Raw genomic sequence first — 11394 nt, forward strand, 5'->3', positions numbered from 1 at the left:
CGTGTTCACATTGACAGCTGACGTTAACCTTAAAAAAATCATTGGGATCTGCTCCGCACGAAAACGTGGTTTCGTGAAAGAAACAAAATATTTATCCGTGAATAAATTCGTGTTAACTTTCGATTTGCTCGTCGCGTGGCACGTAGTTTTACGAACGTTAGCGCGGAACTGCGACCGAACATGGAATACATCGCGTTAGCCTAGCCCGGCTGGTTAGTACGAAACGTTTCGGAACGGGACGGAACTTCTGGGCCATCGTACATCCCCATTCTAGCGAGCGGTGTCTGCCAGCGAAGAGTATGGCACATGCGGTGCACTTTCGGTAGTGAGACCACGGTACTGAATCTAGCAAGGACATAGCGTGAGACACACACATGCGTGTGTTTGTGTGCATGTGAATGTGCAGCTGTATGGTGACGTTGGTGTGTTCTGAGAAGATCATTTTAAGCTGTAGTTCGATTCCCACTACAGCTACGAGCACATGATAGGGAGAAAGTATCTTTCTGATAGAACTACCGTACTTGGACAGCACTGGAGCAGGTGCCGAAACGTGTATGCTAACGCGTGGCGGTAGTGTTTCGAACTTTGCCTTCGCAAGCCTACGTCGGGTGTCCCTGTGGTGTGTAGCAATCGCTTCGCCGTATCGCATATTCCGGAACTACGCACACACACGTGCGCGCGGATAAGCAGGTGGCGCCGTACCGGTAGAGAGAAGAGAGGACGTCACAGCTTCGGAAAATTGGACGGTGAAGGAAAAAAACCAAGCCTGGCACTAGTCAAAGCCCCCAGTCATCCCTCACGAGGGTTGCGCGGTTAGTCTAGACGGTGGTCGCAAGATTGACTCTGTATGGTAGCATATATTATGTCATCAGGTTACACAGCCAATACAGGCAGTATTCTCTTCGCTCGGTACACGGTGTTAAATATATATCTATACTGATTTGGCCATTTGGTGAATGTTGTGCGTACGGTACGGTGCGGTGCATTCCGAGTGTTTCTGGTGTTGCTGTAGTGGCCAAACATCAAATAACGAGTGGTCGGACGAACGTCGCATACACACGTTTGAAGCCATTTTTGATTTCATCAGTTTTCGACTCTCCTTCTCCCCGGTATGAAGGATGCATGTTGATTTTGTGCTCCCGAAATAAAGTAAAAAATGTGTGCTTTCGAATTTTGATATACGTGTGTATGGTGTTGCCACACGGTGTTTTACACGAGGTAAATCGAGAACGTCACCCGTTCTCGCTCTGGCGCATGTTTCCGCTCTCTCGCACTTGCTGTGCCCAGCACCGTCTCTGTCGCACGTCAGCAGTATCGTGCTGTTTCGCTCGCTCCATCACACGGTAACCCGCAGTACGGGAAAAGGGCTCGTCGTAATCAAGGACTGTGCGGGGTGGTCTTATTGGTGTGTGTTGGGCACGGTCCTTCGCCAACCAGCCTCTAAGTGCGGTGCATCCTTACGGCGTGGTCTGGCCTGATCTCGGGGGCCTGGTAAATCAAAAAGCAGAAACCCGCAACGTGTTTCAACCGGCTGGTGCGTATATGGAATGTAATTTACGCTTTTATTTGCTCTTCGACAGTGACGGCGCAGAAGAAGACGAAGGCGTCGAAGTTGACCGGCGAGATCATTTTCTTTGTGAACATTTTGTTGTTTAATATTTTGGTTGTGACCTAGTGGAGAGTGGTGTATACAGTGAAAAGTGTTACGGAAGGAAGCTGAGCTTTCGGGGCAAGATCATACCAGTGCGGTTTATTGTGGGGTTTTTGGGGGCAATTGCGATCGAGTTCAGTGTAGTGTTGTGTCATTGCTTTATTTTTACTTGTTTACAAAGTGCTTGTGTGCTGAAATTCGAGATACAGATAGCATAGTCTACCGAATATCATACACCTATCAGAAGTCTACGTTACGCCCCTGCCAGAAAAGCCATTCCGCCGATCGGAACTTATCGTCGTAGCAGCGTGCAAAAGAATGGCTTCTACACAGGTATCACATGGATCCAGTGTTAGTAGCAATACGGCAAACAATAACAATAACAATAACAACAACAACAACAACTCCAGCTCTTCATACGCCAACGTGTTGTTGAATTTGAAGGAACAGGGCAAAGATTCATCGAACCAGACTGACAATAACAAGGAAAACATTGCCAGCGAGCGAGCAAGTGGCACCCAGAACAGCGGCAAAGGCAAACCAATAGTTGGCCCAACGCCAGTAAGGGAAGCTATGATGCCTGGATCAACGACGTCCACCACCGCCACAAGTACTTCATCGACTGGCTCTCCGGCCACTTCCTTGGTGGATGGGGCAAAAGATGCGCTCAACAATGAGCTTGACTCGAAAAGTGCACTCGAGGATATGGAAGACGATGCCAACTTTGTACCAGTCGTGTCGCATCACAAGCGTGACCGTAAGGCTAAGGCAGCAGCAGCTGCTGCGGCTGCGGCCGCCGCTGCCGCTGCTGCTGCTGCTTCCGTTGCAAGCATACCGGGCTCTAGTTCGAAATCGGCCGGAGAAAAAACATCAGGAGCTGGAGCTGCAAGAGGGTCTGGTAGGCGCTCTGCGGCTCCAGGGACGCAAATGCACGGCAAGCAAGCGAAGGTCACAAACGAGCGTGGACCAGATGAAAGGGGCTCGTACCGGAAAGACTTCGGAAAGAGAAAATCAAGCGATCGCAGCCGTAACCATGCCAACAGCACTGTCAGCGGTGAAGCGGTGAAGGATGAAAAGGTACATGAGTCGCCGTTGGAAGGTGGTGCTGGCAGTGCCACTGGTGGTACCGGTGCTGGAACTGCTAACAAACAGCAACAACAAACCATTGCTACCGGTGGTGCTGCATCGTCCGGCACACCGGGCACACCAACGGACGAGGAAGATCGTGGCAAAGAAGATGGAAAGAAATATGTTGAGGCGCCGCTTCCAAAGGTGAACGCATGGAAGGTAAGATGCAGTTTTGAAACCTCGCCCAAGTATTGTGCATTGTGCGCTTTTAATTATCGGTTCTCATTTTAATGGATTAACGTTGTTTTGGTTTCGCTAGGTCACTCCGTCCGTCGAACCGGCACCGATTCCACCGAATGAAACACGTGTGCAGAGCAAATCAAATGCAAACACAGTGCGTGGAGCGTCCACAGCAGCTAGCTCGATAGTTACAGCAACAACTGCCACCATGAGCACAACTAGCACCGCCACAGCTGCAGAAAAATCGGAGGTTTTCAGTGTAGCCGGATCCAACGAAAAACGCGTTGCACAGACCAAACAGCCAACCAAAGCCCAAGGTAAATATTATCCCGCACCGCGGAACGTTGTGACAGGAAGAAAAGTTGCTGATTTTATCGATATGTTCTCTTGTACTGTTAAAAATTTTAATGAAAAAATATGTGACTGTTGTAATCATCGTACAGGAAATGGCAACAACAAAGCAACATCCAATGACCCAAACGGCAGCAAATCGTCAATAGCGACCGGTGGAAAGTCTGATAAAAAACGCAATAACGCGAAGGTACGTTCCATATGCTAAGAGTTTCAGTGTAACTTGCTATTACATCGTGACGAACTTTTGTCCATATCGCTTGTACAGAAGAATTTCTCATATTTAATTATAAAAAAATTCATATATTTTACAGGCTGCAGACTTCACTGCAAACAGTGGCGATTGGCCTACATTAGGCGAGAAAAAGGTATCAACTGCCGACGGTTCCAAGAAAGCCGGATCTGGCGAAACGGTGGTAGAAAAACAAAACGCTGGCTCGAAGGTACCGGGTACGGTGTCATCAGCCATCACTGGTGGCGGTGTGCAGCATAAATCAACCGACACGCCGAGTGTCCCTTCAACCCAATCGCCGAAAAAGCAACAGTCCTTAGATATTACCGCTTCTGAAAGTGTTACAAGCACAGCAAAGAGCTCCTCGACGAACAGCAGCAACGTCGTTAAAGATAATACTACCAAAACTGCAGACCAGATCCCGTCTCGTTCCACTGCCAAGTCTCAGAATCAGACCGCTTCGAAATCGTCGGGTGAACCGGATTCAAATGCTGCCGCGAGTAAGAAAGTGGTAGCCAGCGGTGGTGGTGATGCTACCCAAGTGCAACCATCAACGTCAAATTCAGTCACAAAGACACCAAATGATGTTGCTGGTACGACTGATCTAGAGCAGGTGTCGACCAACTCGCAAAGTCGGCCCCATAGCCGTGCCCGAGGAACTGCAACTGAATCGGAAGCGAATGGAACGACTGCAACTACCACCAACAACAACAACAATACCCGTAAAGGACCGAAACCGAAATGGGTACCGTTAGAGATTGAGCTGCCAAAAACGAGAGAAAGACGTGCTCGTACACCGCGACATAGAAGGTATGACGACTACGATGAAGGAAGTTGGCACCAGCAGGATTCCTCCGGCGCTCAACATCAGCAGACACAATCGCAACACACTCAGCAACAACAACAACAACAGCAGCAGCAGCAACAGCAACAACAGCAACAACCGCAACAACAACAATCACAACAACAGCAACCACATCAACAACATCAGCAGCAACACCGAGGCAACGCTGTCTCGGGCCGTATAAACCGGGGGCGAAGTACACGCGGTGGTGGCCCTCCTGCCTATCGCGGAGGGCGAGGAAGCGGACGCATATCGACCGGGCGGGGTGGTATCAATTTCGGTTACCGGCGTGGCGGTGCTCCCATACGCACGGGAGGAAACAGTCGCCATATGAATGATAGAAACGTTTCAGCAACAGCGGCGGCTGGTGCCAGTGCGGAAAATGGTGTTGGTGTGATACCAACCGGTACTGGAGCACAGGATTTCCAAGACTTTGCTGCGATGAACAACAAAATCGGTACTGACCAAGCGGCGTTCATCATGCCTTACCTGAGCACGTTCTATTACAATGGTGCACCACTGATAGGAATGGACCAGCTGAGCATTAAGGAGTGTATTAAAAAGCAAATGTAAGTTGATACCTATAAATAACAAGATGTATGATTGATTGGTTTGTTAAACATTTGAAACTTATGTTAACCTTCCCATTTCTCTTCCCGTTCCACGCAGTGAATATTATTTCAGCGAGGAAAATTTAAATCGTGACTTTTACCTGCGACGAAAAATGGACCCGGAAGGATTCCTTCCGGTCACATTAATTGCGTCGTTCCATCGAGTACAAGCACTAACCGATGATATTGATATGATAATTGAAGCAATCAAGGAATCCGACAAGCTAGAACTGATCGAAGATTACAAGGTACGCACGCAGGTGAATCCTACAATGTGGCCGATCGATCATTCGGTAGCGATTGTCAATGGTGCGATGAGTTTCGGTGCTGCCTTGAGCGAGCATCAGCAGCACCACCAAACAGTGCAAACTGGAATGATACTGGGAGAGCAAAAGTCGTCTGAAGAGAAAACCGCTGCACCGGAACAGCAACAGGCGTCAGTCGCCGTTGCACCGACATCGGTTTCCGTCGCTGGCGATAGTGCCGATGTCGTCGCTGCCGTGCCACAACTGCAGGTGGCTTCTAAAATTCTTTCTAGTATTCCGCCACCTCCGTTACCTAGAAATATTCGCAATCCGGTGAGTAAAGCAAGCAAAACCGTACCACTGTTGATACCGTCGGTGAACGTAGCGCCGATGGTAAAACCTTGCTCCGTTAAGGAAGTTGTCTCGAAAGCGACGAAGACAACAGCCAGCTTGACTAATCCACCGAAGCCAGTGCCGTCTGGGGAAAGTGGGAAAATTGCGGAGGAAAACTTAAATCCCGACGTGCCGGAGTTCATTCCGGGCGCGCTAGCAGTGGATAAATCGCAGCGTAGTAAAGCAATTGAGAAAAAGCAACCTAATCCACCTACCAACAGTGGTGGAAAGAAGGGTACCGGCAATGGAGTAGCATCGGGCCCGATTAGTGGTGCGGCCGAGGATAAAGATGATAAAAATGTTGTTGCAACCGATGGCAAAGCCGCAGTAACATCGCAAACCGAGGAAGAAAACAGCGAACTGCAGCAACAACAGCCAGAGGCCACCCTGTGGAAGGAGGTAAAGAGAAGATCTCGATCGAGTCAATCTCACACATCGACTCAGCAGCAACCACAAAAACAATCGGCGCCGACAAAAAACAGTAGCGCTACCAGCAGTGTTAGTGGGCCTTTGGCAAATGACGCTGCTGGTAGCAAAAGGGCTGGATCGGTGGAACAGCTAACGAAACAATCGTCGCCGCAAATTATGCCTCACGAGGGTAACACAACGCAACCGCTAACACAGGACAGTGCAAGCAGTGACGCGCCGAACGCGCTAGCACCGACAGTGGCAAGAGCATCCGCCACGGAAGAACGGGAGGAGCTAGATTTTCAGTTTGACGAAGAGTTGGATATTCCCCGAAGCTGCGGTGGTCGTGTGAATCATTTCACCGACAATTGGTCGGAGGATGACGATGAGTCGGATTACGAAATACCCGACAACGAGATAAATAAGCTGCTGATCGTAACGCAGGTTACCCATCGATTACCGAAGCACGATGGCTACGACCGTACGGGGGACTTTACGACCCGTACGAAAATCACGCAGGATCTGGAGCGTATCATTAACGATGGGTTGTACAACTACGAGGAGGATCTGCTGACGAATAAAAGCGATGGACGACGCACCGGGGGCTACCATAGTTATCGGACGGTAAATCTGATCACGCAGGAGGAATACGACAAGATAGTAACGAAGCCACCGAAGATGGCAAGCCCGGAAACACCGGCTCCATCTGTTCCGGTAGCACCGAGCGTGACCGTTGTATCACCTCCCCCTCCAACGCCATCAGCCGCCGAGCTGCTGGATGAGTCCGGCATGCTGGACGACCATTCACTGCTTGACGTAAGCGGACTTAATGTGAGCAACGCTTCAACGGCAACCGGCAACCGTCACAAGGCACGGTTCTATGCCGTCAATAAGGATGAGTTTGTCGATCCAATTACACCGCGCAAGCGTAAAACGCGTCATCTCACTAACCCTCCCGTGGAAAGTCACGTTGGTTGGGTGCTGGATGCGGTTGAGCATCGGCCACGCACAACCAGCATTGGCAGCTCGGCCGGTACAAGCCCCACGGCGTCTAGCTATGGTTCACTGCCACACAGTTTACCAGTCTTTCAGCATCCGTCCCATGCGCTGCTGAAGGAAAATGGTTTCACACAACAGGTGTACCACAAGTACCACAGCCGATGTTTAAAGGAGCGCAAACGAATGGGTCCTGGTCAGTCGCAGGAGATGAATACACTGTTCCGGTTCTGGTCGTTCTTCTTGCGTGAGAACTTCAATAAGAACATGTATAACGAGTTCCGGCAGCTAGCCATTGAGGATGCGGCCGAAAGTTTCCGGTACGGACTAGAGTGTTTGTTTAGATTTTATTCGTACGGTTTGGAGAAGAAATTCCGAACGCAACTGTACGAAGATTTCCAGCAGGAAACAGTATCGGACTATGAGAATGGTAAGACACTTTCGCGGGTGTTGATAATTGGTATTGTTTGCTGTAAAATTAACATTGTTCTCTCGATGAATCTGTCACCCGTAGGTCAGTTGTATGGACTGGAGAAATTTTGGGCCTTCCAGAAGTACTACAAAAACGCTTCCAAGCTCTCGATAAATCCTAAACTAAAGGAATATCTGGACAAATTCAAGTCGATTGAAGATTTCCGTGTGCTGGAACCGCAGATTAATGAAATGCTTGAAGGTGTTGGTAATTTGAAACCATGTCAAGCGAAACGTCGCCCGAGAAGCGTATCGGAAAGCGAAGGTGTAGCGGTCGTGGTGGGTTCAGCACCGGGACCTTCACACGCTGTTAGTCACCCGTACCAGGCCGGTGGTAGTCGTCGTGGTGGTGGTGGTAGTGGTGGTGGTGGTAGCGGCAGCGGAGCGGGTTCATCGAGTCACAGCAATACTGGTCACTACGCAAGCCGTAATCGGTGAGTAACAAGACATAACCATAACTATGTAATTTGCATGCGAATCAAATTGGAACACCGATAACAAAACATACCCTTGCACTTATCAGAACATTCTCGGTTGAGCAAGGGTTAAGAAATCAAATAATTTTGATATGAGTTTTAACTCGGTGCAAATACCTGGAGTATAATGATTTCACTGTGGGGGGAAGGGTTTTGCTAAATAGAAAAACATATTTGATGAAGTTTACCTGATATTTCTTCTTGTAAGCGAATTTTTGGACCTAGGGGTGAATGGGTTTGAATGAATGGTTCCTGATTTGATCGCCATGTTTAATTTTTTATAAATATCCCTACAAATCTCATTAAAGCAGTAAAATGAGTATGTAGAAAAATGCTACGTTAATTCATCAACCGAAATAACATCACCTTCAAGCACAAAGATTGGATATTTTTAGGTGTTTTTACAATTTTTTGCAAAACAACTGACTATACATTTACTATACATGCATACCGGATACATACCGGACGTTTACCGGATGAAAAACTGATAATTAACGAAAATAAATGGACTATGGTTCCCTTCATAATACACATCACCGCCATTCTATTCATACGTACAGCTATGGAGGCGCCTGGTACTTTGTGTATTAACATGAAGATGGTCTATTGTTGATATGGATTTAAATGATCAATTCTACAAAAACAACAATCTGTTTGCTGCTTTATATTCGGTACCAATTTGGAATAGGTTGATAAAATAGTTATATAGCTAGAATAGTTTTAAGAGTTTGAAAATTAGACGATAATTTGAATATTTAAATTAAGTTGTTTGAAGACAAGTATCTTCCTGTGTGTAAGAAACGGAACTGAGCAATTGTTGTGTTTTGATTGATGATCCTTTTTTTTATTAAATAAATATTCCAGATGCGATTCCACAGGAAATAAAACGGTAGAGGTGTCGAACAGACTTCGCACCCGTGCCGGTTCCTTCGGTGATTCAACGCAGGTCATGCGTCGCAGGAGTGGTTCGGCTGGCAATCGTGTAGTTCGTACGTTTAACAACCCAGGTAGCAGCCATCGTTCTCTTGCCTTTCTCACCCGTAGTTCGATGCAACCTTCCACGTCAGGTGGGGCAGGTAGCAACAGCAACGTCAGTAAACATCAGCAGCAACAACCACCGTATGCTGCCGGTGCCAACAAAATGAAACCGTATAAATCAGTTCAAAGCAATTACAACGCGAACAGTGGTAGTAGTGGTGACAATACTGCAGGACCGTCGGCAGAATCCGCAAGCAGCAGTAATAGTAGATCTAATGACAGCAATATTCATAACTAAAGCTGAGCAAAGGAATTAATCGGGGATAACAATCTTAAGTCGATCGAGAAAGTCATGTTGTGCATGGTGACTGTTTCTCATACATCTGTGCGACGAAAGCTCGTGCAGTATGCGCTAATGGGAACGGAATCGTACCACAATAAGGGAAGAGTTGCGGATTTGCTTTCTCTTCCTTACTGCCACAAACTGTTCAGTTTGCATGGGGGAATGTTTCATTTCCTTTTTTGTGCTTTCTTAAAGCAATCTTCAAATGAGTTTGCAACACTTACGGCGAGTTCAAACTGTAATGGTCATTCTTTAGTTTCTGTCCCAGCCTACCATTTACCATTTTGCGATTTAAATGGTGAATTGATGAATGTTCCTAAAAAATCTAATAACAAACTTTAAAGAGAGAAAGTTAAATGAAAGCAAACGGTGGTTGCAAGAATGTGAGCAATTCGATATTTTGCCACATATCAAAACGAGCAACCACAAACGAAACTACATAAGCATCTGTTGGAAGTCAGCATCTAGGTGTAAAGTACTTTATGTTCGCAGTGTAGCTTGCATTCTGCGTAAAAGTTGGTCTTAATGGACGCGATGTAGCAAATCTTCGTACAGTAGAAAACACGTAGCGGTCAGCAGGACCCCATACAGTACGAAGAATAGTAGATTCGGGCATCTGGGTGGCTACAGACGCTTGTATTATATTATGCATTACACTGGAGTAAATGCACTTTTCAATCAGTGTTTCTGCACTAAACTAACCGTGGCAAGCAGCTGCAAAGGAGGGCGCTTTAATCCGAACACTATTACCAGTTTAAGAGTATTGGTAATCTGTACAGTTGGTCGTCATCCTTATTTGTTTATGCGTTTTGTGTATTTTCAAGTACGCTGCTATCGTGTATGCATCGTGCGTTAGAAAAAAGGGGAAAAATTAAGTAAAATTTCAAAACATTAATCTATCCGGCAAAAAAAGACGTGTTCCGCAATGCGACTTTCCAACGCAACAAACTGTGGTAAAAAGTTTGTTCTGCCTTCATGGAACGGACACTTTCTTGCGGATCGATTAGTTTGCGATAGTGTTGGGAAACGTCCGAAAAGCTGTTGCGCTAGATGTTGATGAGTCTTTAACCGCGCATAATCCGCTTTATTAATTCGTGTAAGAATGAAATGTCGATTTCCGTACATAATTGTTACTGGAGGTGTAAAACTGGTTTTGTTTTTTTGCTGAGTGAACTAACAGAGCGTACTAATGCAACTAGTGTGAAAATATCACCTTTTCGTATCGGTTTACGATGGTATATCAATTTTGCTATGTTTTTCTACCCTTCGTTCACACCGTTGTGCCCCATGCTTAACCTACGTATTCGATTGAACATTTGTGTTAAGCACTGTTGCGTACGATACGACTAGTTTTCTACTACTGATGTAATGTGGTGTTTTTCAATCGGACCTATGTGTTTGAACATTCAAACGTCCCAATTCTTTAATTTACATTTAATTCGTTTTTTTTGTTGGGATTATTGAATTTAATATTCGATGAACGAAGTTACTAGAAGTGTAAGTGGAATGACTAAGAGATAAAGAAATACACACACACACATCTTCTTAGTAAGTAGGCGCAAAGTAAAATAGGAAAACATAAAGAAAGAAAAAAAACAAAAAAAAACTAAATAAAGATGATGATGGAAAGTGAAATAAAAAAAAAAGTCGAAAACTCGTTGCTAGCTACAAATAGATTCGGATTATAAACGGTAAAACAAAAATTGCTGAACCGCAATTAATTAAATTTATAAATATATATATAAACCAATAACTGTAAATATTATACTTTATATCAGTCAGTTTACATAAAAAATAATTTGTAAGATGATTTCGAAACGTGTTATTGTTTCTCATATTGCTTTTGCCAAATTGATGACCAATGGAAAAGACAGCTACCGTCAGTAATTCGTGTAATGGTTGCATTATCCGCATTTTTTCATTAAAGAAAACGGGAAGCTACATTAAATATTTCAATCTGTAGCACACTGTATTTGAAGAGAACAAAAAAAAATTAAATAGGTTACTACTAATCAGTTCAGCAAAAGCTTCATTTAATTAATTTACAATTTGGTTGAAACTTTATTGTGATTTTTTGGTCTTCGCCA

At 45.7% G+C, this 11394-nt stretch overlaps 1 protein-coding gene across 3 annotated transcripts; it reads left to right on the plus strand.

Moving 5' to 3' along the window:
* The first annotated feature begins 23 nt into the window (after positions 1-23).
* On the plus strand, positions 24-11117 carry LOC125769873 (la-related protein 1). Of its 3 annotated transcripts, none has more exons than XM_049438826.1 (8): positions 24-212; positions 1581-2938; positions 3039-3276; positions 3403-3500; positions 3625-4955; positions 5056-7469; positions 7554-7944; positions 8851-11117. In XM_049438826.1, the coding sequence occupies exons 2-8, from the start codon at positions 1970-1972 to the stop codon at positions 9260-9262; spliced, it is 5853 nt and encodes a 1950-aa protein (XP_049294783.1). In that variant the 5' UTR covers positions 24-212; positions 1581-1969; the 3' UTR covers positions 9263-11117. The 3 variants fall into 3 exon arrangements, with proteins under 3 accessions (XP_049294783.1, XP_049294784.1, XP_049294785.1); XM_049438827.1 differs by lacking the exon at positions 24-212 and adding an exon at positions 219-1218; XM_049438828.1 differs by lacking the exon at positions 24-212 and adding an exon at positions 219-336.
* Positions 11118-11394: the final 277 nt, after the last annotated feature.

Source organism: Anopheles funestus, chromosome 3RL (genome assembly GCF_943734845.2).
Source record: "Anopheles funestus chromosome 3RL, idAnoFuneDA-416_04, whole genome shotgun sequence".
Taxonomy (NCBI): Eukaryota; Metazoa; Arthropoda; class Insecta; order Diptera; family Culicidae; genus Anopheles; species Anopheles funestus.

Excerpts from the sequence above, each read along its gene's own strand:
- LOC125769873 (XM_049438826.1), top strand. The coding sequence starts at position 1,970 with ATGGCTTCTACACAGGTATCACATGGATCCAGTGTTAGTAGCAATACG. Across the intron at positions 2,939-3,038 it reads CAAAGGTGAACGCATGGAAG|GTCACTCCGTCCGTCGAACC; the intron begins GTAAGATGCAGT and ends TGGTTTCGCTAG. Across the intron at positions 7,945-8,850 it reads CACTACGCAAGCCGTAATCG|ATGCGATTCCACAGGAAATA; the intron begins GTGAGTAACAAG and ends TAAATATTCCAG.